Source organism: Falco cherrug, chromosome 3 (assembly GCF_023634085.1).
Source record: "Falco cherrug isolate bFalChe1 chromosome 3, bFalChe1.pri, whole genome shotgun sequence".
Classification (NCBI taxonomy): Eukaryota; Metazoa; Chordata; class Aves; order Falconiformes; family Falconidae; genus Falco; species Falco cherrug.
In genome coordinates, this window is record NC_073699.1 from 33,239,060 (window position 1) to 33,265,741 (window position 26,682).

A 26,682-nucleotide genomic window follows, 5' to 3' on the forward strand; every position below is an offset into this window, starting at 1 on the left:
AGCCTTAGTGCAGATGTGTTCTATGACAGAGATAAGAATACCTTATAATCTTTCTGTAATTAAGCTTAGATCTCTGTCTACAATCATTTGTGTCAAATTTATTTGAAAAGCAAAGTCATCCATTATATGCATAACTAAAGAAAAATTGAGGATCTTCATTAATTTCTACCACACTGTCAATTTACAAATCCACAGCAATCTGGATGTATATTTTTCATAAACTATGTGCCAAAAGTAAGTAGAAAGGAAATGCTTTCTTATATACTTATGTGATAGCCTATATATTCAACTATACATGTGTAAAATCTGTATGTATTATGTTGTCACCTCTGTATTTTATGATTTCAAGACTTGCTGTGCCCTTACTTTTCTTTCCCCCATTAAAATTAGAGCTGTTTTAGAAGTAGCACAATCTTTTCCTGAAAGAAATGAAGTCATTAGCAAATGTTTAATATAATCTTTTAAAAAGATGGTAAGTACCATACCATAGGCAGCCAGTACAGCATAGGTCCAATTGCATAGATCACCACAAGAATTAATACACAAGAGATAAGGCAAGCCACCTAAAACAATAAACAAGAAAAACAGATTATTCAGGCTAAAAAAAAAGGAAAAAAGTAAAATATGTGGAAAGGACTAATTATCAAATATTGCAGACAAAGTCAAGAATGAGATGTTGAAGATGGTAGCTATTAATGTATCTATGGATTGCAGATGCGTACGATTTTAGTTTTATTCTCTGGTGATTATCTTCAGCCAACTACAGTGAAAACAAGAGATTTCAACATCTGTGCTTGACTCCGCTGACATCACACAGACACAGACCACAGCATCACTTACACACTTGGTTATCAAATGGAGTGTGTGTGAGCAGAATCTCATCCCAGAAGTTCTGCAGCACCCACTGTCATTCTGTAACATATTTATAATCATGCACCCTAAATGCTGCACTAAATAACAGATCTGTCATGTGTTGTCATTTTTGCACAAGATTTTTAACTTCTTTTACTGGGATCAACACTAAAAGGAAATTATTGTGTTAAGTCAGAAACCACCAATGATTTCATGTTCATATCAGTAGACTTTAATTTAGAAAATGTAGGAACATTTTTTTTATATATTAAAAATTATATTTAACACAGGTGACATGAATCCAGACAAATATACAGTCTAAGAACTATGTTTCTTCACAGTATTGTAAGATATTAATTTCATGGAAAACTACAGTAAAATTGCACTCTCCTACTCCACTCTGACTGCTCACACAGCAGAATACTTCTGGTCTCATTAAGATACTGTTCAGATTCACAGAAGGTTTTTGACGATAAGTAGACAGATGCTTACTTTATTTTTGTATTGATAATATGTTTCTTTACTAAAATAATCAGGTTTCATTTTAACAGACAAGTTGTTAAAAACAAAACCAGACAAGTTGTTAAAACACTAGAAAATTAAAGCCATGGTGTACTGAAAAATACCATCAAGAAGGATAGACAGAGTGTTTACAGGAAAAGAGACGCAAAATCTGCTGGTAAAGTCACAAGGAACTTTTCCCTCTTTCCATCTTCCCAAGAGGAGGAAAAAGAAAAAAATCGTTGATTCCGTTTGAAGGACACTTCTAGCCCATGATCATAGAATCACAGAATCAGAATGGTTTGGGTTGGAAGGAGCCTTAAAGATCACCTGGTTCCAACCCCCCTGCCATGGGCAGGGACACCTTCCACCAGACCAGGTTGCTCAAAGCCCCATCCAGCCTGGCCTGGAGCACTTCCAGGGATGGGGCATCCACAGCTGCTCTGGGAAACCTATGCCAGGGGCTCACCACCCTCACAGTTCAGAATTTCTTCTTGATACCTAATTTAAATCTACCCTCTCAATTTAAAGCCATTCTCCCTTGTCCTGTCACTACATGTCCTTGTAAAAAATAGAATCATAGAATAATACAGTCCGTCACTTCTGTTTTCTCCCAGGAAAATATATCACTGAAGAATAAATTACACCACTGAATCCCAGATATAGCTGTTAGAGAAAAAAGGGCTGCATGGAGCCCCTGAATTTTGCATTTCTTTCATGACATATGCCAGAGTAAACTTAGTTCTGTCTGTGTAGTCAAAGGCCAAAGCTGGGAGATTACTTGGACTTTTTTAACAAGTAGCAATTAAGGTTACTTCCACTTTATTTTGAAAATCAGATAGAAGCACTAAATTAAATCCATTTTTTTTTCTAAAACTTTAGTTCAGCCTGTACCATTAAATCCATTAAACACCATTAGAGGGCACTTATGTTACAGTGCTGACTAAATCACATAAAACTGAAAGGGTTTGTGTGTAGTTTCCTGCAGTCTTACAACACAACTCCAAACCTCCTTACTGCCACAGACTTTAAAGTCTATATTGAATCAAACAGGTAAAAATGAATAAGTGGAACCGTTAGCTTTTCCAGTAAGACAGCTGCTGCATTCCATGCAGATTGTTAGAAATAACAGAGCAGAGTCATTTCCCAGGACAGAAGGAAAGGGAGAATAGGGAAATACAACGAATAAAATTCAGTAAAAGTTCCAGTGAGCAGTTCCCATAGCCTTAATTCTCCTGTGTACCTCACTGTAACACGTTACCTGTGTTTTGGCGCCTGTACTGTACAGAAGTGCCGTCCGCCCCATTGCTGCAGCACTTGGTATGCAAAAGAAAAATGAAGGAATCACGTTGCTGAGGCCATGAGCCAAAAATTCCTGCAAAGTTATTAAATAGATGTTAAAAAGAATATGGTTTTTTTTCCTATTCTGTCATTTCAATGCTTCTTGTCAACAAGGGATTGCAAATATTAGCAATGACAAAGGATGGCCATGTTTTTTTGGGAAAAAAAATCACATATGTGTATCATAAAAGATCTCCCAACAGAATATATTTTCTTACAACTCAGAACTAATCTGAATGATAGAACTGCTGAGCAAGAGTCATCAAAAGCAGGAGGCACATTTTGTTCACAGAATAAATGGTATTGCTAAGTTTTGAAGATGAACTTCAACCAAAATATTTACATCTTGATCCATATCTGCTTTTTAACAGGCCAGAGTCTCAAATAGTGGGATCTGGACGGTGTCCAGGTTGTTTCTGGCTTATGATTCTACTGGAAAAAGACAGCCACTGATTTTATTTCTTTTAAAGCATGCTTTAGTGAAAGTGAAGTATGGTAGCAATACTATCTGCATGCTGTCTTTCATTACAAATGTATTTGGTGTTTATTCACACTCAAATTGCAGCTATGTCTGAACAAAGATTTACAGAAGCAAAAGTGGAGAAGCCACCTTGTATCTGCAGCCTAATCTGAACAGTGTTTTCTACAGAAAGCACAGCAACTTAGCTACCCAACATCAGCCTTCTTCCCCAGACTACAAGGAGAAAAGAAGTCAGTACTGCTAGAAGTGCTTAGGACACAAATGTTTTTGTGTCCAGCCATGGTCATAAGTTTGTCTTCACAGCACAGGACAGCATCACCTTAAAGGTCCCCAGACAGCCTCACACACCCACATGCCACCACACAGAGCCCTGTGCCTGGCCTCTGAATGCAGTGCAGCTATACCACCCCACTGCCATTGTCATCTCTGTTCTCATAGAGGTTTTGCTCTTTCGCTCCATAATTCAATGCAGACACACACATAGTTTCCAACACCTCAGTAATTAAGCTGTGCAAGCCACAAGATCTCTGAAGGTGCAGAAAGACACACAGGTTGCTGTGCTCCATTCAGTGCTCTTGAGCCAATGCAGCATATCACCCTGAAGTCTAACCTGTATTGAGCTCCAAGCATTTTTCCTTTGCTCCCTAGAAAATATGGCTCTGAAGCATCAACAGAAATTAATGACCTATTCTATTCATTCTGAAAAGCAATTGAGACCTGAGTAGACAAGAACATTCCCACCAGATTTTCCAATGATGCAAGAGTTGTAAAGGACATGAAAGGATGTTAGGAAGACCAACCTGTGTAGATAGGGTGTTCAAATAGACCTCCACCTGCAAAACCAACTGTTCTTCATTTATCCCAGATCACTTAGGAGAAAGGTGGAGGCAGCATTTTTACCACACCGCACTATTGCTAGTCACCTAAATATGAGCTTTTCTTACCACAGTGCTTGAATTACTGTCTCCGTGGATCTCAGTTTGACTTGGAGTTAATCACCCGCCATGACAAGCAGTGGGGCTGTGCAAAAGGTAACATCTTACTTTTATTTAAGCATCCCACTTTATTTAACTTTGCACAGAAAGCTTCTGTGGCTGCAAATTTCAGGCAGCACTGTCTGAACCCACTCTGCTTCTTTAATAAAAATAAATCTTTATTTGGGATGAGACTTCTACTTGGCGTAAACTTAATTTTATAACCTGTTATAAAATGTTATGTCCCGGGGCTATAAGTACCTGGTTTGGTTTTAGAACTGCTTTGTTGCTTCAGTCAGTGGCTGATTTAACATCTTAGCTTGTTTTTAAGAACTCAGCTGCCAGAGAAGATGTCTCATCTTAGAGCACTGGAAATACATTAACACCCCAGGCCTGCACTGAATACAGCATTACAAGATTATCCTGAAGGATGCGTTTCCCCAAAAGAAGTAGCTTAACCAATTAGGGTGTTCTGCAGAGCAAGGCCTCAGGATCTCACATGGAACATACCCTTTCCTACTGGGCATTCATCTATAAGACATTTCCAAAATGGTGAAGCAATTTCAAGGCTTACTGACAGCAAGGAGAAAAAGCTTTACCTGGTTGTCATCCACAGTGTATTTAAACTTTTTAGCAGAGCCTTGAGCAAGAGATAGTGATGCTACATAACCAACCAGTGCTACTCCAAAAGCTTCAGTGACTACTTCAGGCAGGACGTTCATGGGTGGTGGTTTTGGTGATGGTAACCTATAAAAAATAAAGACAGTCCTTTTTACAAAGCCTGATACATAGCCTCAATACGCTCGCAATTCATGAAAATACAAGAAAAACAATCTTCACACACAGCCAGCTAATTTTTGTAATACTTGTGACATTTTTCAATATTTTAGATTAACAAGATCTGAGTCTATGGGGAACTGCAGATGAAAACTTGTAGAAGATGAACTAGTTTCAGATGGAGTATTCCATTTGTAAACGTCAATCTGAGAAACTATGAAAAGATTAAATTATCTTCCTTGCTGACAGATGAAATCATCAACCATTCCCTAATTTTGTAATGCTCAATAAAAGAGACTCTACTGCATACTTTTTCTTTTTTGTAGTTGACTTTTCTGTAATGTTTAGTTTAAATCTTTTAAACAGTATTCCTGTAGGTTACGAACAGTATGGACATTTATTTCATCTAATGAGACCTTCTAATTGGGACTGCAATGAATCGCCTCGGTTAAGAACCAAATCACCCCAGATTGCCTCTGTACTCCACAAAGAGACTTCACTCTCCCCAGAGCACAAATCAAACTGCCTAGGAGCCAGATTGAGCTCTTAAGGTTTTTCATACTCTCCACTGACAAGGCAGTTAGGTATTTCAGGTAAACGCCTAAAAACGCATAGGAATGGTCCAGGCTCTACTTCTGTTTTTCAACACTACACAATCTTCTCATTAGTTAGGAAAAAAATTAGTTCCTGATTGAGTCTACATTAATACAATTTAACTGAAGTTATTTAATTTAGCACATATCAAAAACCCACACTTAGCTCTCTTTTAACTTCAGATACATTGCATGTAATAGCATGCCCTAAATACTTTAACACAATTTTCTTTCTCAGGAACTTCACTTATTTTACTTTATCAGTGCAAGCTACCACATATGCACCCATGTTGTCTTGGACTTGTACTCTGTGAAATTGAGGGAAACCCTGCAATTTCCAAAGGAGAGATTACACAACAGCTATTCTATTCCTTACTAACCCTTAGAATTTGAACATCCTCTCTAACATCTAATCTAATTTCTCTTTCCAGCTAATTATTGTGAATATTTTTTTTTCCTTCTCTTCAAGGTCATGGAGAAAAATGTAATGCTATCTGTAGTCAGAATGCCCTTTTCTAGATTAAGCATATCTAAATCCTTTAAATTTCCTCAGAAACAACATTTCCTAAAATTACTATATAAGTGAGTAGAGAAGAACAAAGTCGAGTAATCTACAAGCCTTATCTCACTGCATGTCCTTTCTGCTACAGTAACCCAAGGTAACCCTCAAAAAGCAGCCTGCAATAATCTTGTAGAGAGTGCTCTGCCCTCCTGTCATACATCCATCAGCCATCAACAGGTAGTTAGTACCTACTTTTCATTCCATAAAGTAATAATCTATGAAAATGTGCAAGAAAAGTCTGCATTTCTATGATATCTATACAGATGTACCTTGTTAACATGGGGTTGAATTGGGGGACAGTATTTGAGGAGATGGGAAATAAACATAATGGATTTTTGCCAATTTTTATTTCAGAAAACTACTTTGACCTCTTCAGAGAATGTTCTCAGAAGTAAACATATTTGAAAGGCACGAGCTAATAAAAACACATTACCCTTCAGGAATATGTCCCACAACTTCAAGCCCGTAGGTGTATTCCATATCAGCATAGTAGCAAGCAATTGATGTAGCAATTATCTATTGATTCAACATAGAAAAAAACATTATGTTTCTATTGCATTTTACTTATCACATGGTCCCTATTATTGCCATACCTAAGCACATGATATTCATTTATCCTTAGATCAATCCAGTAAGACAATGAAGTATTATCACAAAAAATTTTGCAAACATAGAAGAGATGCAAAAAAACCCTAAAATCTGTATGCAATAACTAATTTGCAAAAGATAGCTGAAGAAGAACTATGGTGGAGTTTGTATGTTCTCTGTTCATGAAAGGGATCTGTACGATTCTGTGTGAAACCCCAGGAACATTGCCAATCAGTGTCCCCACGGCCTCTGTGCAACATGTGCCCGAGACCACTGCCATTCACACAAGCAGCTTAGAATGATTCATAATTTAGGTGCTCCTGAGTGGTCTGATTCAGCTGATATTCTCCGAGCACATCTAATCCAGATGGGCAGTGTCGACATCGACACAAAACACAGCAAAAAATGGGGCTGCTTCTTATTTTTATGTTCCAGCAGGTATAAATCTTGGGGAGGGAGTGAACAGTTTGTCCCTGAGAAGGTTCAAACTCACTTCCTACACTTTCAATGAGATGAGCAGACAAATCCCAGCAGAACAGGCGCAGGTACCAGTCCATGATCCTCTGTTTGCCGGTACATTTTAGCCAGTATTGCTTAAAAAGTAACACAGAAACAGATCTTAGAGCAGGGACCAGAACCACACTACCTCTTTTTCCAGCATTTTGCCCAAGAAAAATTATTTTTTTGTAAATATTTTTTTCCAGCGAAAGAAGAGTAATTGTGATGATCCACTCTGAAAAGCACCGACCCTTCATTTTTTAAATTTTCTTTGAGATCTAGAGAAAAACAGAAACCTTCTGTGCTGGTGCTGATTATTTGACTACAGCTTAATCCTTAAAGCAGGGATTTACAATGTAATAGCTAATTTCAACTTAGCCTATGACATGTGAAAGGCCATGTAAGTAAAATTACAGAAAGCAATAGCATACCTATTTAACTTTGTTGCAGATAAATAGCAAGCAACATCTAAGCCACAACTACCCAGCACAAGACTTGCCTGGAGTTACAACATGCCAATTATTCATTTTCTATTTCAAACTTCTTACACTTTAATATTCGAGGCTTTGTATTCTTGTGATTATGCAAAAACTAGTAAACACATGAAAAAAGTTAAACAAATTAGGAACGTATGCCATTTCTTTCTTAATTATTTAACCAAACTCTTTCCTGTTCTTACAATTAACATACAGCCATGAAAATGAGCTATCCATTTAATACATGGCAGGTGTGGCTGTGGCTAACTATAGACAACACAGCAAACTTCAGCAGATTAGTTGAACCGCTAAAAGCTTTGTAAGCAAAAAGTCTGATATTTGATTTTGTACTCACCAAAACAAGATCGATGGGAAGAACAATTTTAATGTTTCTCTGAAATTTCTCATTCAGTTCTTTGACAAGAACAAGCACCACAATGCTCAGCAAGGAGAGAAGTAAAGCCTCCAACTGAACTGATCTGATATTCTCAAAGATGTAGGCATAAATCTACAGTGAATGGTAAATAACAATCACAGATTAAAAATTATATCATAACATCTTAAATAATCTGTGAGAGCTGAATTGATACAGCAGGAGTTGAGTCATCTGACAAACTGGCCTACACTTAAGATTTTGCAGGGAAGAAAGTCAGCAATTTACTATTACTATGGACTTTGAACACTCAAAAAATACACTGAATATTTGTATATATGAATTTACAAGTTTCTGTTGGTAGAAGCCAAGAAGATTCCAGTAAATGTGATGCATGTCCTTTTCTTATTCAGTCTCATTAAATTTAGTGAGATAAATGAGTGTTGCACAAAAATGTTGAGATGCTTCCATACCCAAAGATTTATTTTCAGTGTCCATATCTCATAACATCCGTCAAGTTTAGTAGCAAAAGTTACTTCTGATGAAAAACTTTAAAAGACAGAAAGGAGGGATAAATAAAAGGAGAGAGAGGAAGAAGAAGAAGGGAAAGAAAAATGCAGTAGTGGCTGGATGGAAGAGAAGCAACAGGAATCTTCCTAGATGAGCATCCTCTTCAGGACACCCTCTCCGGTGCACAAGGGAATCCATCCAAATACTTTTCCAGAGTAACTGTATAACTTCAGCAGGGCCCACTCAGTCTCCCCGTTGGTTGCTGCTGCCCATTACACTAAAAGTGCTCCATGGACCATGCTTTTATCACATCCAAATGCTGCACGTGCTAGTGAGCTGTCAAGCTTGTGTATGTATGCTGTTGTTTATTTAAATAACTAATGTTCATCTGCTAGGCTTGTTTCTTTCCTTAGCATACACTTGTAAGTTAAAAGCTGCAAAAAAAAAGGTAAAAAGAGGGTAAGGGAAGAAGGGGTGATTTACACATCAGTGGCAAGTACTTTCCAGGGGAAACTGTCCACAGCAAGGTGCAGGAATTGCAGGTGCAAGGGTGCAAGGGTGGGGCGTGCTGGACCACAAGGTTCACAGCCCTGCCACAGCAGTCCATGGGATGCTGGGGAATGGATACATCACTGCACTTGGCATGCAGATTACAATGTTAAAAAAGAACGAGAAGACCGGAGCAGATACATGGAGCTGCAAATAGGATGCTTTCAGCTTTTCAAAGGTTAAGTTGTGGTGCAGTGTGCTGTAAAAGATGGCTAGAAGAGTATAGTCAGGTCTATGATGAAGAAAGGAAATATGGTGCTGAACATAAGGAAGATGTGGAATAGAAATATAGAATAGGAATAGAGTGACCAGTAGTGATGAATAACAGGGATCACTGATGATTAATGCAATTTTGTAAGTAACAGCCTTAGAAGAATGCAGTTGCCTTCACACCAGCACAGATGACACAGTGAACTGTAATTTCAGTACTGGTCTGAATCTGAGGGTCTGGAAAATGAGACATAAATCAGTATGACAACAGATTAACAGAAAGTAATGAAAAAAATTGCAAGTTTACTGTAATGGTTAGAAGAGGTGAAGAAAGTCAGAGGGAACCTTGGTCCTAATAAACAAAGAAATAATTAGATCCCCATCACAAATTATTTTAAGGCTTCATGAATAAAAGCAATAGTCTAATGCCTGGAGGAAAAGAGAGGCAAGAAAATTGATATAATACACATGCTTACTAAAGCTGCAGGGGAAAAAAACCAAGGTAGCCTCAGTCCCTGGGATTCTGCATTTATATTCTGGGAACTATTGTGTAGCCTGATATGTAAACCACGGAGAGAAGAGAAGTTAAAATCTAGGATGTAGATTTAGACTGCATCACAGTAACTTCTTTTTAAACCACAACATTATGGATAATAAAATCAAGCGGCTGAGGCTTGAAATAATAATATTAAAAAAAAAGTGTTTTCCCTGGTAATGACTCAGACCACTAAAATAAATGAAAAGTGACACTTGTCGTTTTATGAAAATAAACATTAATAATTTTCTGCCCCAGAGAACCCATTCACAAATACATGTATAAAGCTAACATGGTTTGACAGTTTGGAGCTTAAATACATATATTTGTATTGCACAGGGAGAAGTACTAGAAAAAATATCTTAGGAAAGAACCTTGTTTTAGCAGAAAGGTGGTCAATATGATGATAAAAGTTTTTTTGTCCTGTTCTGATTCTATCACTCCTTGAAGAGATGACGCTCATTTTGAAGAATGAGTAAATTAAAATAATTTCCTGATCTTTCCTCTCTCATGCTTTCTAAGAATATTTTCATAATCTACAATGGGAAAAAAAATATTTGAAAAACACCTAAAACTGGTTACAGACAAATAGACAAAATTTTAGTCCAGGCCTTGGAAATTTAGCCCTTGGAATTGTGATTAAGGATGCACAGTATAACCCAGCACAAACATTTCTCAGAACCCAGGAAAACATTTCAAAATCTACTTGTTAAATAATATGATCTATATATGTCATAAATCTGAAGAATGGTAATGAAACCACAGTTTTTAACCACATATGGCCCCACTGTAATCAGACAATGTGTGGATTGTGTCTTGAGTGGCTTGGGACTAGTCTCTATACCCATAATTTTCCAAGAACACATTTTCAAGAGAGCACAGGATTTGGCTCTGTGCGAAGCAGAAGATGTGATTAATTAGGATAAAAGGAGGCGATCTGGAAAACTGTATTGCAAACTGCGCCCACAGACTCACGAAAGGCTGTGCTAGATCTAAGATGAAGTGGTAAGAAAAGGGAAGAAATAGACTGATTGATAATCGTTGAAGTCAAAGGGATATGGGCTTAATTTGGAATGAACGGTGTCTACTGAAGTGTCAGTATCAGCTCTCTGCGTTTATGGCATTTAATTTAATTTTCCTAGACAAAGAGAGACATGAGTGAGATTGGGTGAATACGATTTGAATGAAGGCTTACAAAGAGATACGTATAAGCTTTTATAATTTCTGTTCTTCTTTATAAAAAAGAAGCTTCCATTTAATTCTTAAAATATATAGCTAAATCTTGTAGACCTTTGTCACAGCTTTTTCAGACTTTGCAATAAATACTTTATATGATCTGTCTTGTGTATTCTGTGGTGTTTCTCTTCAAATTGTGCCCTTCAGTATACGGTTTACATCAGTCAATGTTTTGTTGCTCGTACAAGTTCTGCAGTGTCTGTGGTACACTGAAACAATGCTGGCAGTAATACATAGATATTAAATCATTTACTACACCAGGCTAAAGAGCTTCTATTGACTAGTCTGTTCCCAGGTAATCAAACCGCTCACAGGCTCTTCAGAAAGAGAAAGAGTGTGGTTCTTAACATGAATGTAGCTAACATATACTAAATCCATCTCTCTATGCTATACAGTTCACATGTTATACTGTCCAGTCAGTTACTGTATTCAGCCGAGCCGAAAATGTAAATCCTAAACATAAGGACCTAAAGTTCAAGCTTGTCATAGCACTGGCATCTGATTCAAAAGAAATACTTACAAATGTTCATCACAAACCTCGTTATGAATTCAGTATTTTACATATTTTGATGATGCACTTACAGAAATAATTTAGAAGTCATGTAGCAGAATTTAGTTTGATATTGCAGTGTACAAAACAATTTGTTGTGTCATTATATAATTAACAACATTCTAAAACACAGCAATAATATATTAATTGAGCTTTTTAATTGCCTTTTTTTATTGTTGTTGCTAGTTTTGTGTAAAGATTTTTAATGGAAATAATCTGACAATAATAGGAGGAATCAGTGAACTTTTTGGCAATCGATGCAAATTTGCACATAAGTGGAAAAAGCAATTCTCTAACTTTGCACACATATATATACTGACACTGAATGTCCCTATTCTCATGGGAAATTAATGGCTTTGAAATCCACTATATTTTCACCTGCTTTCATAGGGCAATATCACATATATGAATAATGTAATGGTTTATATTCTAGAAACTATGTGTATTCTGATGTGCTAATGAAATGCTCTGAGTTCTTTTTCTTTAATGTAGATATGAAAATCCAAAAGATTCTAAAGTGAGTATAGATGTCGAGGTAAACAAAAGAATTAAGAGAACATATTACTTAAAATATTTAATACAGTTTAATAGTAGATGACCTCACTGCATTTTCAAATATGTTTCATTATGGTGCTTATTAGACAATTGGAACACACTGTGGGAAAAAAAGTGCAGGCGACTACTGTGAACTGTATAGTGAATAAACTGGGGGGGGGGGAGGGGGGGGGGGAAAGGAGTAATAGCAGGAACATGAAGGATTTTTCAACACAACTACAAAAGACCCTGTTTTGGAAAGTCAGTTTGTTATGTTGCAGCTCATTATGCAGTGCTGCATTTTCTCAGAAACCTGTGGAAGGATTAAATATATCTACACTGGGATAAAAGGAAAATATGTTTTTGTGATTTCAGATATTAAGTAAATCTTGATGACACTTTTCTTCTCCCTTGTAAAAATTAGATCTTACATGTAACCTTCCTTCACCATTTTTCTTTACCTTCACCTTGTCCTTCCCATTTGCAAAATACTGATTGATGCTGCAATGTGCAGCTCAGTTGGAGTATTACAAACCACGTACAGCGAAAATGATATTTAATAAATTACATAAACTGTGTAAACACAAAGATCCCATAGGCTCAATGCCAGTGTAGTAGATATGTTCTCCATATGCAAAGCTCATTTTTACATATTTAATCATGATCTCACTTGCTATAAAGAATCCATTTCACGGGCTTGCCTTACTTTCAACTCTCCTATCACACTTTATTAAACATTCTTATTCTTGCTTTGCCAACCCAAAGGCTGCCTGAGGCAAAGCAATTGGCTTTGTGAGTGGGAGGTGATTTGGAGTGGAGAAAGAAAAAGAAAATGTGAGCAAAAATACCAGTCTTTGGGTTTCAAGAATTTGGAGTAAAGAACATGCCCAGAGAGACATGCCAAATTTGCCTTTCACTCTCTAGTTACATGTGCACACTAACACATATCTAATTAGTATAATTTTTATTATTTTATTATATATAAAAATTATTATTAAAATCTGAATCTGATGCTTCTGACTGAGGTGCTGGATCTTTTTAAAGCAATCCATAAGTCTGAACAGGTACCAGAAACCTTTTAAAATACCTGTATGGTAAAATTGTCCCTTCTAAGTAAGGAGACATTTTTCTTATTCTTTTAAGTTGTACAGAGGGGTTTTTGTTTGTTCATTTGTTTTCATGCAATTCTAAAGAGCCATTCAGAACCTTAGCAAAATCAGGAAATATTTTCTTTGGAAAACGTTCAGAGGGGTTTCATTTCAAAAGTGAAGTGAATAGCAAAGAACTTACTTCAAATACATTAAAAAATACAAGGGATAAGGGAATAGATTTCTTTCAGAGAATTTCAATGACCTCATTTATGATATCACCAACACACCAACGTGGAAATATTTCTTCGTATCACTGCTGTTCTTTATTATTGCTCATAATGTATATTTTGATTATGTCTTGGCTGTGGTGCTTAACACCAGTCATATCTAAAAGATGACAATATTCCTATATATAAGTATAGTCACCATGGAAACACCATGAAAAAAAAGGCTAGTCACATTTTATATTAAGAAGTATTTATGAAAAGGCTTTAAAAAAATTAAATAATATTTTGATATATGATGAATAGTCTTACAGGCCAACTGACTACTCATAAAAATAGCTATGACACTTTTAGTTATGTCCCTACAAGATAAATAACTTGTCAAGATAAATAAATTTTATTTATTGCATGCTCCTGATTCTCATTAATAAATTGGTCCTGTAAAAAACTTACCAATGGATTAGTCATAAGAAATGTTATCAAATTTATAAAATACTATGAAATAGCAGTCTAAAACCAACATATTCTCATCACAGAGTTCACATTAACAAATCCTCCCAAATAATAGGAAAAAATAAAGAGCACAGCATTACAAGAAAATATAGTGCTTTTAAATAAGGTGTCTTAATCTAGTGGCTAACTAGACGAAGCCTCACTTCATCTGGTAATCAATTCATTTGTTGCTATAAATGCAATTAAATGTCACCTCAGCAAGTAAATAAAATTTTATTATGAGCAAAATACCGTTTTGACAAATACTCTTGCAATATACTCTTGTAACTAATGCTCTTGTAACAAAATACTCTTGTAACTAATGCTTCTGCCAAGAGATTATGCTCACAGCACCTAAACTCAGGGTTTATTGGTATAAGTTACCATAAAGAATATGTTCTTATAACTTTTACGCAGTAAGACTATACAGCTTGGCCCTTTAAGGTTTCAGCCAACAATATCTACTTTCCAAAGGGAGTAATCATGATACTGTATGAAAGGCTGTATGCATTGTACAAAAAATACCTTAAAGCTGTACATTTTCTGTGGTTTTGGCAAAGTAGTATCATGTCATAAAGCAATGAGTAACATAGGTAAGGTAACTTTTGCATAGGAGATCTACAAATCATGGTTTATTTTCCTTTTACCCCAAAATAAGCTGTCAGCTGTCATTCAGCAAAATATGAAGAAAATATGTTTGGATTGGTGTTTGGATATATCCCTCCCACATGCTGATCCAGAAAGAGTTAATCCTCCCTGTTAAAGTGTGTAATTGCTCAGGATAATAAATGTAATCATTGGTGCTGTAATACAAATATTTCAAATTGATTACTGTATCCTTTCAAAAGAAGACCCATTTCTGCTAATTCTTCATCAGGTTTTCCTAATCTGTTCTCACAAACAGACCTAGCAAGATTAACATTTTGATATTACATCTTCCATTCATTCACACATATGCCTAACAAATTTCTTACACTTACATATAGCCAAATAGTGCAGTTATTTAAGAAAGTATTAGCTAATGGAATAACCCATGTCTTTTACTGAACTCACATGAAAAAATCCCAGTGGTCCTGATATATACGGCATTTTCATTCCCAGCAGATACTTCACTTGAGAAGTCACAACATGTGTAGCTGCTCCCGTGGTCATCGCGCTTATCACTGGTTCTGTTAACAAGAAAGTGGCACTGCCCAACTGCAGCATAAACATTGCTACCTAAAAGGCAAAGGTACGAGTATCAGCAATTACAATAAAATGCAGCTTCCTGGTGACAGGAAAATGTGCCAGAGTCCTTTTAATAAACTGTAAGATAAATAAGATAAAGATAAGAAGCAAAAATCCTTTGAAGGACAGCAATACCTGAAAACAGAACCCACTGAAGCTCTGTGGGTTTACCTGAATTATCTTACTCACATCACTAGTTTACCAGACTTTAACATTAGTTTAGTAAAAAAAGAGGATCAGAGAAACTGTCTTCATGCAATGCTTAGTATTCTCTCCCACTTAAATACGTGAGCACAAGAAACACTATAAAAACATCAGCTCAACACAGCAACATGAAGTAAAGCAACTCAAAAGGCAAGGGTGATGCTAAGACTCATTCCTGCCCCACTGCTATTCAGCCTGCACAGGCAAAGGGCCGTATATCTTTGTCCAGCTTACAAACTGCCAGCACGTTGATACCAGGATTCCCAATGTTAGTAATTTCAACAGCTGCAAAATGTGTTAGGTGCTAAAACTACAGAGCGATGAGTCCATGGTGAGAGCTCCATCATCCCACAGAGCCCTGCCCCACCCCAGGCTGCATCATCATCAGTTTTCCTTCTCATGCAGTCACACAACTGCTTTGCTCCTCCTGCGGACCCTTAGTCTCCTGATATCCCACTGTCTCTGCACATACAGTTCAATATACCATGATACTTGATGCTCTCATGCTGCAATATCATAATATCAAATACATCAAGTATCACCAGTCCACTATCTCTAGTTACATCAGCTTCATATGTTGAGGTGTCTGGGTTTACAGGTATCCAGGTGAGGAAGCAACAGAAGTTGCTTCACATGGTGGAGGATATAAAAATATTTATCTTCTTTACAGACAAAAAGGGATGTTTATATAGTTATGTGTTCTGTATGAACAAACTTTATAAACTTATAGTAAAAGTAAACTATTTTAAAGACCTTTAAAATCTGCTTCCTATGCATGTGGCAAATGCTTGACCTAACAAAGTAGAATATATGTATACAGTCAGAAAACTTAAAAAAGGAAGAAAACTTCAATGTCCAATTTCATAAACACAATCACATATACAAATTGGATTTCTCTGCTAGAAATAGAAGAGCAGGCTTTGGCTCATCTGTATTTGACCTTGACAATTATTTCAGCTTTGTTGCAATTTTTACAGAAGTTATTTCAGAGTACAAGCATATAATGAAAGAATAACATTCCTCTCTAATCCAGGAATCTGGACTACAGCTGAATCTACAGCTATTGTAGATACTTTGTAGCAATATAAGCCAAATACCCAAGGTATTACTGTGTCCTGCTGCATTTTCTCCCCTTATCCTAGACGGCAATCACTCTTTTCCTCTGAAGAATGAGATCTGACACCTCTTAATTCTTTGACCAAGGTTGTTACATACCTACAGGTGCTACTGTGGTTTGCATAACAATTAATCCTTTTCAGATCCATATTAAGATATTAAGTTACATTTAAATCATCTCCTCTTAAAATGAGTTCTGCAGATTCATTAGATAAAAAAACAATTTCATACATCTATAGTCTTGCATTTGTTATTCTTATGCCTGAAAAGGTACATGTTCTTGGCATAAAGTTGTTCATTACAATACTTTCTAAGAGGATTATTTTGTGTTTAGCATACTAAATATCATCCTTTTGGAATATGTGACAGTCATCTTTGCTTTATTTTGTTTTGTTCTGAAGCTAAAAGAATAATTCTAAATGTTATCATTCTTTATACCTGAACACTATTTGTGTTTTCATCATGAACCTCACCTGTACGCAGTGAGCCATAATAGCACGAAAGATATAAAAATACCAAAGTGAGTGGCTTTTAATTTACTACAGAAAGCTCTAGTGAACAATTTCCTCTTCCACCTGAGAGATTAATTCTGAGATTTTTTTTTCTAACTCCCCCTAATAGCATGTGAATGGCACTTTACTACGAACAATCAGAATATCGATTGCCATTCAAGATTGGACCCCCATAGTGATAATTACTGTTCTACCCTCAGTAAGTAATAATTTAGTTAGTTGGGCCTAAAACTGATAATTACTAACTTCAGATATTTTGTTTAGATGTTTGTTCTAATAGTGCGTCTATTCATGTATTTAGAACATTTTTCACAGTAGCAAAGTTCAATAAGAATTAAATTCTCCCTTCCCTAGTGAATTTTTGTTTGTTTTCTAAGATCAGTTTGCATTGTATGGATGCAAAATTTCTAACTGTGTAATACCTTGTTTTCCAGAGAATGAGATGGATGTTTATTTAGCTGTGGAATCAAAACCACAGAGACAATTCTGTGAACTACATAATGTCACAGAGAAATATTAGTTAATATTAGCATTTCAGATGAAGTTATTATGGTGAATTACAGTGACATGGAAACATGATTGCAGGACTTCACAACTTCAGCACCACTCATATTTACTTCTTTTTTTTTAACTTTCATTTTTTTACTTTAAATCTTCATTTTATTTTAGGGAGATGCTTCACAGATAGTAACTAAAAGGTCATATTTCAAAACTAGTTTTTATTGGGTTTTTATAACCGTAGGTTATGTAAACTACATCCAAACTGTGTGGTTTCAGGTAGACAGTTTCTGCAGCCTCTCAGTTAAACAAGCAGCAGCCTACATTTGATCCCCGCCTGTTACTACAGAAGGTAGCTCCAGAAACAAAAGCTTCATCAACACGTACATCTTAGTATTTATTTACATTCTAGTTAAATAAATATAATGTGCATCCACGTATCTTCCATGGTGAAGATCTAATAATGAAGCACCAGAACAGAAAACACCCAGGGAGGAGAGTGGGATTGTCAGCATAAGCTGCTGTGAGAAACTCCTGCTGTCCTTGCAACATGAGTCATCTACAGAAACTGCTTAGATCAAGATGGGGCAAGAAGCTGTTCTGAAACCAGTCTCCCAAATCCAGTTGCATGTGAGTTTCCTTGACAGATAAAATTTTTAGCATTTATACAGGCCCAGACTGACTCTCCAGTGAACCCTCCGTGCCAGGCAACAGGCACATAGCTTGGCTGCCACTGCGTTTTGGGTAAACACTGTTTGAAACTAAGCTGAGCTGACAGCATAAAATTGCATCACATTGCATTATGTCATAAAATGTTTCACCCGCTAAGCAATAACCAAAATGTAGGAAGTAAAATATTCTTAAGGAAATTTCTAACAATCTACTTTATCTTCATTGTGGTTGTGATGCTCAGTTTTGAGGAATTTCCATCTTATTTTCTGATATATGGCATGATTTTTCTTCCTTCTACAGATGAACTACAGGGAAAACTGACAGTGAAGTGTCAGAACAGCAAAAACTAAAAAAAAAATAAAATAATGTCAAAGGTAAATGGGTTTCTCTTTTCATTATTTATACTAATACTAGGCTTTTCTTAAACTGTAAAAGAAAGAAAATTTTCATATATTTTAAGATTGTCTCCAGAATTGTCTGTTTTTCAAAATTCAGTTTCTAGGGGATGAAGGAGTGTTTTAGAGAGAGAACAATTATAGTGACAAAAACGGTTTGAAAGGCACATAACTAGTTTATTTGTGCAGCTTTTCCAGTACATCATACTATGTAAAAAGGCTCATTAAGAAATAGCTTTCTTGAGATGAACTTTGCTTTCGCCAGGTAGACATTCTTGATTAAATTAATGTGAATGAAATCAGGAGCTGTCAGGGAAAGGAATAAAACACAGGAGAAAGTAAGGAAAAGCTGCCTTGAGTTAATGCACAGTAAAGGAGAAAAGGTCATGGAAACAAGTTATAAAACCAAGTGATTAGACAGAAATGGTGGAAGGTGAGATTTCTGAACAAAAATATAGAATAATATTGAAAACTAAAGTTTAGAATGGAAGAAAGATAATACACAGGGAACCTTTTCCTGCAGCTGTCTTTACTGTTCTGGAATTTGACAAGTAGAAGAAGAGAACAGGGTTTTAGCCAGGAGAAGTGAAATGAGTAATTGAAAAAAGCAAAGCCCTCTATGTTCATTAATTCAAGCCCTTTTGGTTCTTGTCCACTTTCAATACTTTCTTCCCATGACAACACGCTTAGTTTATTATTGTTAAAATTCCACTCTCACTGTGTAGTCAATCTAGCTTTATGGCCAGTAAAATTTTTTATCATTTAACAGCTCTTTGGGAATCACTAATGTCAAACTTTTTGTCCACAGTAATTGAAAGGCTGATATCGTGTTACCCGCTGCTTGTATCCAGTTTTAGAGAATAGATTTTAAACCCCTCAAAACTCAATGTTCTGGAAGATGCAACTTTTTTTCACCATTAAAATGAACAAAAAGTGGTGGTATTCTTTCCGGTAATTTGCTGCATGGGCCAAGAAAACAAGGTCAGCCATCAGGAATCTCTCTTGGAGGGGAGCAGACTGTGAGCTTCTCATTTAGTATGTTGTATCGGTTATCTCAAAATCAGAGGTTGCAAAAGTGAAGACATCTATGGACCACCTGGAGACAACAGTCAGACACAGACAGTTCCCCTTAACTAAGTCATCCATTTAAAATTCTTCTTAGGCTGTTTCAATATACATTCTAATTGTTAGCTTTTGGTCTTCTGAAATGCAGCTCTGAAGTTCATTCTGGATGGCTTGAGAGTGTTTGGTAGCTTCTGGTGGTGTGTGGAGTGACCTTTCCTCACTCCAGGACCTGTAGAAGACTTCTTTCTGTGGTCTTTCTGGACTAATATGTATCATGCTGTACAATTGTGGGAACCAGGACTGCCATCCAGCCCACCTGTATTTTTCAATAAGCCTGCAAGAAGTTATTTCCACTGTGAAAGAAAAGTTAACTCTTTTCCTGATTATCACTGTACAACAAAGGCTCATGTTTGTACCTCATGAAAAACTCTGTGTAACATAGAATAGTGCAGCATAATTTTCCCCACAGGGAAAAAAATCTTTGGACATGAATACTAACCTTGCAAAAGCACACTTCATCTTCAAATGTGCTCATTCGTTACTAAGTAAACTGATAATAGACCATGTAAATTTGTTCTCCTGATAACCAGAAATACTTTCTATTTTCAATACTGTATATTAGAAACAAATTATATGTAAGTTTTTATAATGCAGTAGCTGAAAAATTTACCAATGAAACTGTAGAAGACTCGAATGCAATAACCACCTATTTCTCATTTACAGCAGAGTAGCACAACTGAAGTCTGTAGCATTGCAGTCCTTAAGAGAATAAAGCCTTTTTTTTCTAGGATGAACATTATTTTTTTCTCACTTTGCACTGCAAGTGGCTTTCCTCTGTTTATTCAGCAAATTTAATGTTGAATTTCAGTTTAGTATATTGATGTTTTTTATAGACACCTATATTTATGCAAGCGTTCCTGCACATATAATTTAATAAGAGGGGGAAAAATCTTACCTAAAAGCCTTTCTTTTGAGGTGTTTGTTTGTTTTAAATGTTATAAAGGCATCATTCAATTCTAATTACAAAATTCTTCCACAGGCATCTGTTATGTTCTGCCATTTCCTCTTCCCATCAATACCGCGGAGGTATTTAATATCAGGGAATAATTCCATTAACTTGATTAGCTTTCCATGCCCTGTTTATATGTTTTTTATGTATGTTACACAAACATAAAAAAATCTGCACTATACCTTCAATTCCGCTTTTAAAAATGAAATTATGTCTATGAATGCATTATATTAAATGTTTCTGATAATTACAGGTCTTATTTTATGTTTGCTTATTTTCTATTTTAATACTGTTATCTTCATCAGAATGCCTCTTAAGATAACTAAATATCTTCCCTCTTCTATGAACACTTCCTCAAACATTAGATACAAAAAGTAGTTTAGCAATCTGAAATCGATTACTTGAAAAAAAATTAAACAGCTAAGCCCCAAATTTCAAATCTTATAAGCTCCACCTACTCTTATGTGATGATCAGAAACCAGTTCTAATTTATTTCATACCTAGATGGCACTGAGATTCACAAAGCCTGCTCAGAGCTTGCCTCACACACAAGCGCACTTATGGGCTTCACAAAATACAAGCCAAGCAACAGCAGCTAATTGCAAAAACACATCTCTTGCCTTTGCCTTCCCTCCATGACTTACTATTTTGTATTGGTTTTTTCCTTTCTTTTCTTTAGCATTATTTGCCGATTAAAGTACTTAGCCAGGGTACTAGAAAAATACTGTCAAATTGCTTTTGTGGCCAAGGAGGTTCAGGTCTTTGCCTACTATTTCTAAGATGGAACCAGCTGTTTTGGAGACGGACATTTCATCCTTTGTGTGGAAGCTGCTCAAGGTGTGGAATAGTCATAGCATCAGTCATCTTTGTGTAGTTAGCAGCTGGTTAGAGCACTGCATTTTCACTTTTTTCAGAATAATGAAACAGTAGACACCATAGCTCAGATCTGCTCCCTTCACAGAGGAGTACCATCCCAACTGTCAACTACACTGACAATTCCACTTTGTGTATTTCATTGTGTCTTCAATGGAAAACTGTTGCCTCAAAATGCATCAACTTATTCCTCTTGTGCCAGAATACCACATCTGTTCCAGGCTATTCATTAGCTTCTAGTTTAACATGATAGGTAGAAGCAGGTCACTGACTTAGCTCCCCATTAACAGTAAGATATGCCCTGTCACCTTATCTGGGAACTGCAGCAGCTGTTAGCCAGGAGCCTGGAATCATGATGAGAAATGTGGAGTCTAATGCTTAACAGCACCTGGGATGATAACAAGGTCAGCCTTGATCACAGCCTTGATCCAGACTTTTACTTGCGTATTGTGTATCAGTAGTTTCAAGGCACTCGTCTAGGAAAAAAAGTATTTTAATCTCATCTCTAACCATTAAGCTCACATAAATGACTAGTGGTGGCACTACAAGCACCAGTTTTGTCAGCATGACTCTGATGCAAGTGGCATTACTGACCTGGGAGAGAAGCCCATGCACATAGCCCAGTTTCCTATCAGACCCACTTTGAAGATGCAGGCAGAGTATTTTCTAGTTCTCATTCCAATCAGGCTTAAACAGGACATAGGCTGAGATGAGTCAGCTGGTGTGGCTGGAGGCATGTGAAAAAGCAGAACTTTTCAGAATGAAAGAGTAAGAAGTCTAGAGGATTTACACACCTAATGGGATTCTGCAGCAGCCAAGCAAAAAAAATCTGCATCAGGTTTTGAAGTTAAATCAAATGCAGGCACCAACTTCCCACTTGAGGCATTTTGGCCTCTCTGGGGGCAACATAGGAGATTGTCAGGCTGTGAACGCAGCCCTCCCACATGAAGAGCTCTGTGTATGCTCAAAGGACTCTGTTATTGCAAGCACCTTGCACATGGATGCAGTGTTGTGTTGCACACACTGGTGCAATGGGACAACACATGCAGCAGCCAGGCACAATGAGCACCAGCTCTACTCCATACGTTGTCTATAGGGTTTCCCTCATGCCGCTACCCCAAGTCATAGTTCTGTAACCAATAAAAGAATGAAAACAAGTGCTACAGAAATCATCATGCTTACTGATATTTCCTACTGACTAACATAAGCATATGCCCCAGTTCCTGCCAAGCATGTCAGCCACTGGAGATCCCATTCCAGGCTCCTTCGCTCATCCATGCACAGTAGAGGGATTCAAAGCACCGAGCGCAGGGGTCTGGGTTTCTTTGAGAAGGTTTCTACCCAGGAGGTGTTGCAATGTTGAGTGCTGGAACATCTCTTCCATTTTAATATTTACAAGGAAAGAGGGAAACCTTCTTTGAAGACCTAAGCAACTGGCAATGGATAAAGAAACTCAGCACTTGTGGTCAGAATAGGAAGAGAGAAGAAATTTAAAAGACCTCTGATCATTTGAATAAGCTTTGGGGAATCACTTAAAGACATCTGTTTTACTAATTTATTTTCCTTTAATGATGCGTGTGTGAACTCTAAAGAGAATTTAAAGATGTTTTCCCTACTGTTTTTAATTATTGAATATTGTATAGTATTTCTCTTCAAGCCAAGAGCAATAGAAAACCTCAGGAATATGTCAGTGCTTACCAGGAGCTGATTCATGATTTTTTTTTTTCTGAAGGAGAAGGAAAGAGGGCACCAACAGCAATTGAATATTATATTAGAGCTGACTGAATGTGGTCTTAATTCATATTGCAACACCCTAGGAGCATGTATACATTTAAATTTCATAAATACTACATCTCAAAAAAAGGAGCAGAAAGTTTTTAAAATACATTAATTACATCATTCATGAACATTGGACCAGATCCATGGTTCATTTTTCTCAGAAAAAAACCCCAAAAAAAAAACATTACAAAAGTCATAGCTGTCACCAGTGCAATGCATCAGTAGCATATAGAATGTGTATGTGCCACTGACCTGAATGATTCCTCCCAGAAATGAAACTGCTGCTGCAACTCCAATCCTCTGCATTTCAAACTCCGATAGGCCCAAAACTTCTGAATTATTGTTTGTAGTGAAATTAGTGCTGACTGAAGGAAGGAGACGCTCAACTGCGTTGGCTGATATTAAGGAAGTCAAGGCAAAAGTACCTACAAAAAAAGCCACACATCAGTCACCAGTAATTCTGTATCTGTCTGTACTCATCACTCACTGTCTCTTTCTCAAAACTTGGCCGTTAGTGCCATTGTTGTGCATCCCTGTCATGATAAGAACAATTTTTAAGGTAATCTTGTAACACACATTTCTTCATGTAAAATACCATTTGTACAGACAATTTAAATGTAAATTTTTTGGTGACCATATTAATTTAGACATGTTAACAAAAGAGGTTCGAACACAACCCACAATTATTTCAAGCTGTCAGAAAGGCTTTTAACTCACCCTGGATGAGATGAAACAGCTTTTCGTCTGAGAATCCCAAATGTTTACCATTCAAATTTCTAGGGCAATTAATTCATGCTATATATACAGTACCTAGCCCATTATAGTTAGCAGATGTGCAAGTTCAAAACCTCAGCAATCTGCACTCTAAGAAATGGAGGCAGATTATGAGAGAAATTTTTATTTGCTGAGAAAGGTAAAGCAAGTTGAATGACACGCAGATAAATAAGGATGGTAATTCAATATAAAAAAGCACAAACACATTCATGCAGAGATCTAGGAGCGTGAAAAATGCCTTACTGTGTCAGACAAATGGTCCATCTTGCCCAGTACTCTGCCTCCAGCTGTGGCAATCAGAGGTGTTACCCAGGGAGAGCACACAAGCCTGGCCATTTTCTGCAGACTAGTCCCCTCATAATTTCCCAGCATCCATAGCTGTTGTGTCAGGGAAGTGTATCCTTATCTATCCCTTTTAGATTTTGTTTATGGACTAGCATTCACGAATCAGTCAAAGCTCTGTTTGAACCTGCTTGTATTTTCTGCCTCCACAATGTCCTCTGGGAGCAGGTTCCAGAAGTTCATCATCTGCTGTAGTATTTTCTTTAATCTATACTGTAAAAGCCTTTTAAAGTGATGCCTCTCCCATGTCACTGAGCTCTCCTTATTTCTGCTGTTGCAGGGCACAGTGAACACAGTTCTACCTTCACCTCAGACTTCATAGAATAAACCTCCTAGCACGAATTCCTTGGGAACCTACCAGGGACACCTCCACCATGAAAAATGACCACTAATTCCTACCTTTTGCTTCTTATCCTTTAACCTGCTAATAATTAATAAAGGACTTTTCTTCTATCACAAGGACAACTTAGTTTCTTTAGTAACCTTTGGTGTGGAACCTTATCAGTAGCTGACCCTTCTGATATCTTATATTCAAAGTATTTCCTTTTCCCATGTGCTTACTGACACTCATACAATACTCTAGGAGGTCAGTGAGGTAGGATTTTCCTTTACGGGAGTCATATTAACTTCTCTCCAACAAACTCTGATTATACATATATTTCAGAATTCTTACTTTTATTATAGGCACATCTGCAGTTCCCAGGGTACCTTCCAAAGACCTTCTGACAGTGAAATTACACTGGAAACTTGACAATTCTGTGACCATGTCACAGAATGTCCCTGTTACACCTTTGTCAGGAAGGTATCCTACCAGTTTCCTTCCCAAAGTCTTGAAGTAGTTGTATTTAAAGAACCTTTAACTAACAGTTGGATCATCCTCTCCATGGCATTCTTCAAATCCCTTCTTTTAGCCTTCTAACTTCCTGTATATGTTTGACCTGTTACATTTCATGGCTTTCCTGCTCATCTCATTTGTCCAAGCTTTCCGTTTTTCAAGTGCTAAAACCCTTCCTTATGACATCCCCCTTAATTCTCCTGTTGAACCATGAAGGATTTTTTTTGATCACATTTTCTTTTTTGCATCATGATACACATTTTACCTGGGCCTATAATATTTTTTTTTCAAGCAACGCTCAGGATAGTTGTATATTTTTCTCTTCAGATTGCCCGTTAACAACAACAACAAAAAAGTTTACATAAAATTGGATTTGAAAACAATTTATATAACATTTTATCCAAAATCAAAGAGCTGTATGTGGTATGATGACAGATGAAGTGCTCTCAGAAGGTGCCTCAAGTTCAATTACCCCAAAAACAGTCAACAAAAAGGTGTAGGGGTTAGTTGCTCAGGTGAGTAATCTTTTAAAGTAAATCATCTATCTCACAGAAGAGACATTTCAAGTGAGTAAAAGTTGACAAAACTGGGCCATTGATGAATTTTCTATTTCATATTAGCATGGCAGACTTCACTAACAAAGGGCACTTTTATAGCCTGTATACATATGGAGAGCCCTGCTGACCTTACAGAAAATGCTGGCAGGCGAAGAGATTGTCATCAATGTACATGAGTAATTATGGAGCATTTGGCAATCTGAGGCAGGTGGTATAGCTCCAGTTCAACCTGCACACCGTAACACCTTAACCAAGGCTGATGGGACAAATGCATGAGACATTTCTACTGAAAGGACCAACAACATATGTCAAAGACATTTATTTAAAAAAAATCTTCGTGACTACAAGAGAACATTTCTGTTGGTTTTTTTTTTGCTTAAGATTAAATTCTGTAATAGAAACCTGTGGAAGGAGGTTCCACACCAAGGACTGTACAGGAATACACAACCAGGGAGCTGTGGGACTCAGAAAATCATTCTCTGAGTGGGAATCCCTCCCAAGAATAAAAATCAGACTTAACAGCTTGTACTTACCCTTTTTATCATCCATTTTCATTACTAGAATTTGTGTCAGCCAGATACTTTTCTGTTTTCCTGCATATGGTCATATGATGGATTCTTGTCTTCCTAATAATCTTACACCAACAAACTACTGATAATACACTGCTAAATCATTCATTTTGAAACAGCTTTTTAACATAGGTTCATGTTTTAATAAATATACTAATCTATCTCTACTCAAGAGTCAAAATTACTTTCCAGATTCTAAATTTTCACTTTTTTTGGAACGCTTCTCTTTTTTTACATGAGTTGAATACATTCTATCTCTCATTATAGCATCAGATCACTAACAGCATCCACAGATCCTTCTCGAACAC

General features: G+C 36.7%; 1 protein-coding gene across 1 annotated transcript in view; it reads right to left on the reverse strand.

The window, feature by feature from the left end:
- Positions 1 to 26,682, reverse strand: part of SLC26A7 (solute carrier family 26 member 7) — a 70,007-nt gene that overhangs the window by 25,026 nt on the left and 18,299 nt on the right. The window contains exons 3-9 of the mRNA XM_055703897.1: positions 23,550 to 23,722; positions 15,001 to 15,165; positions 7,999 to 8,151; positions 6,515 to 6,597; positions 4,749 to 4,896; positions 2,615 to 2,728; positions 486 to 563 (exon numbers count right to left, since the gene is read on the reverse strand). Of these exons, the coding sequence (XP_055559872.1) occupies positions 486 to 563; positions 2,615 to 2,728; positions 4,749 to 4,896; positions 6,515 to 6,597; positions 7,999 to 8,151; positions 15,001 to 15,165; positions 23,550 to 23,722 (914 nt within the window). The remainder of the gene's footprint in view (positions 1 to 485; positions 564 to 2,614; positions 2,729 to 4,748; positions 4,897 to 6,514; positions 6,598 to 7,998; positions 8,152 to 15,000; positions 15,166 to 23,549; positions 23,723 to 26,682) is intronic.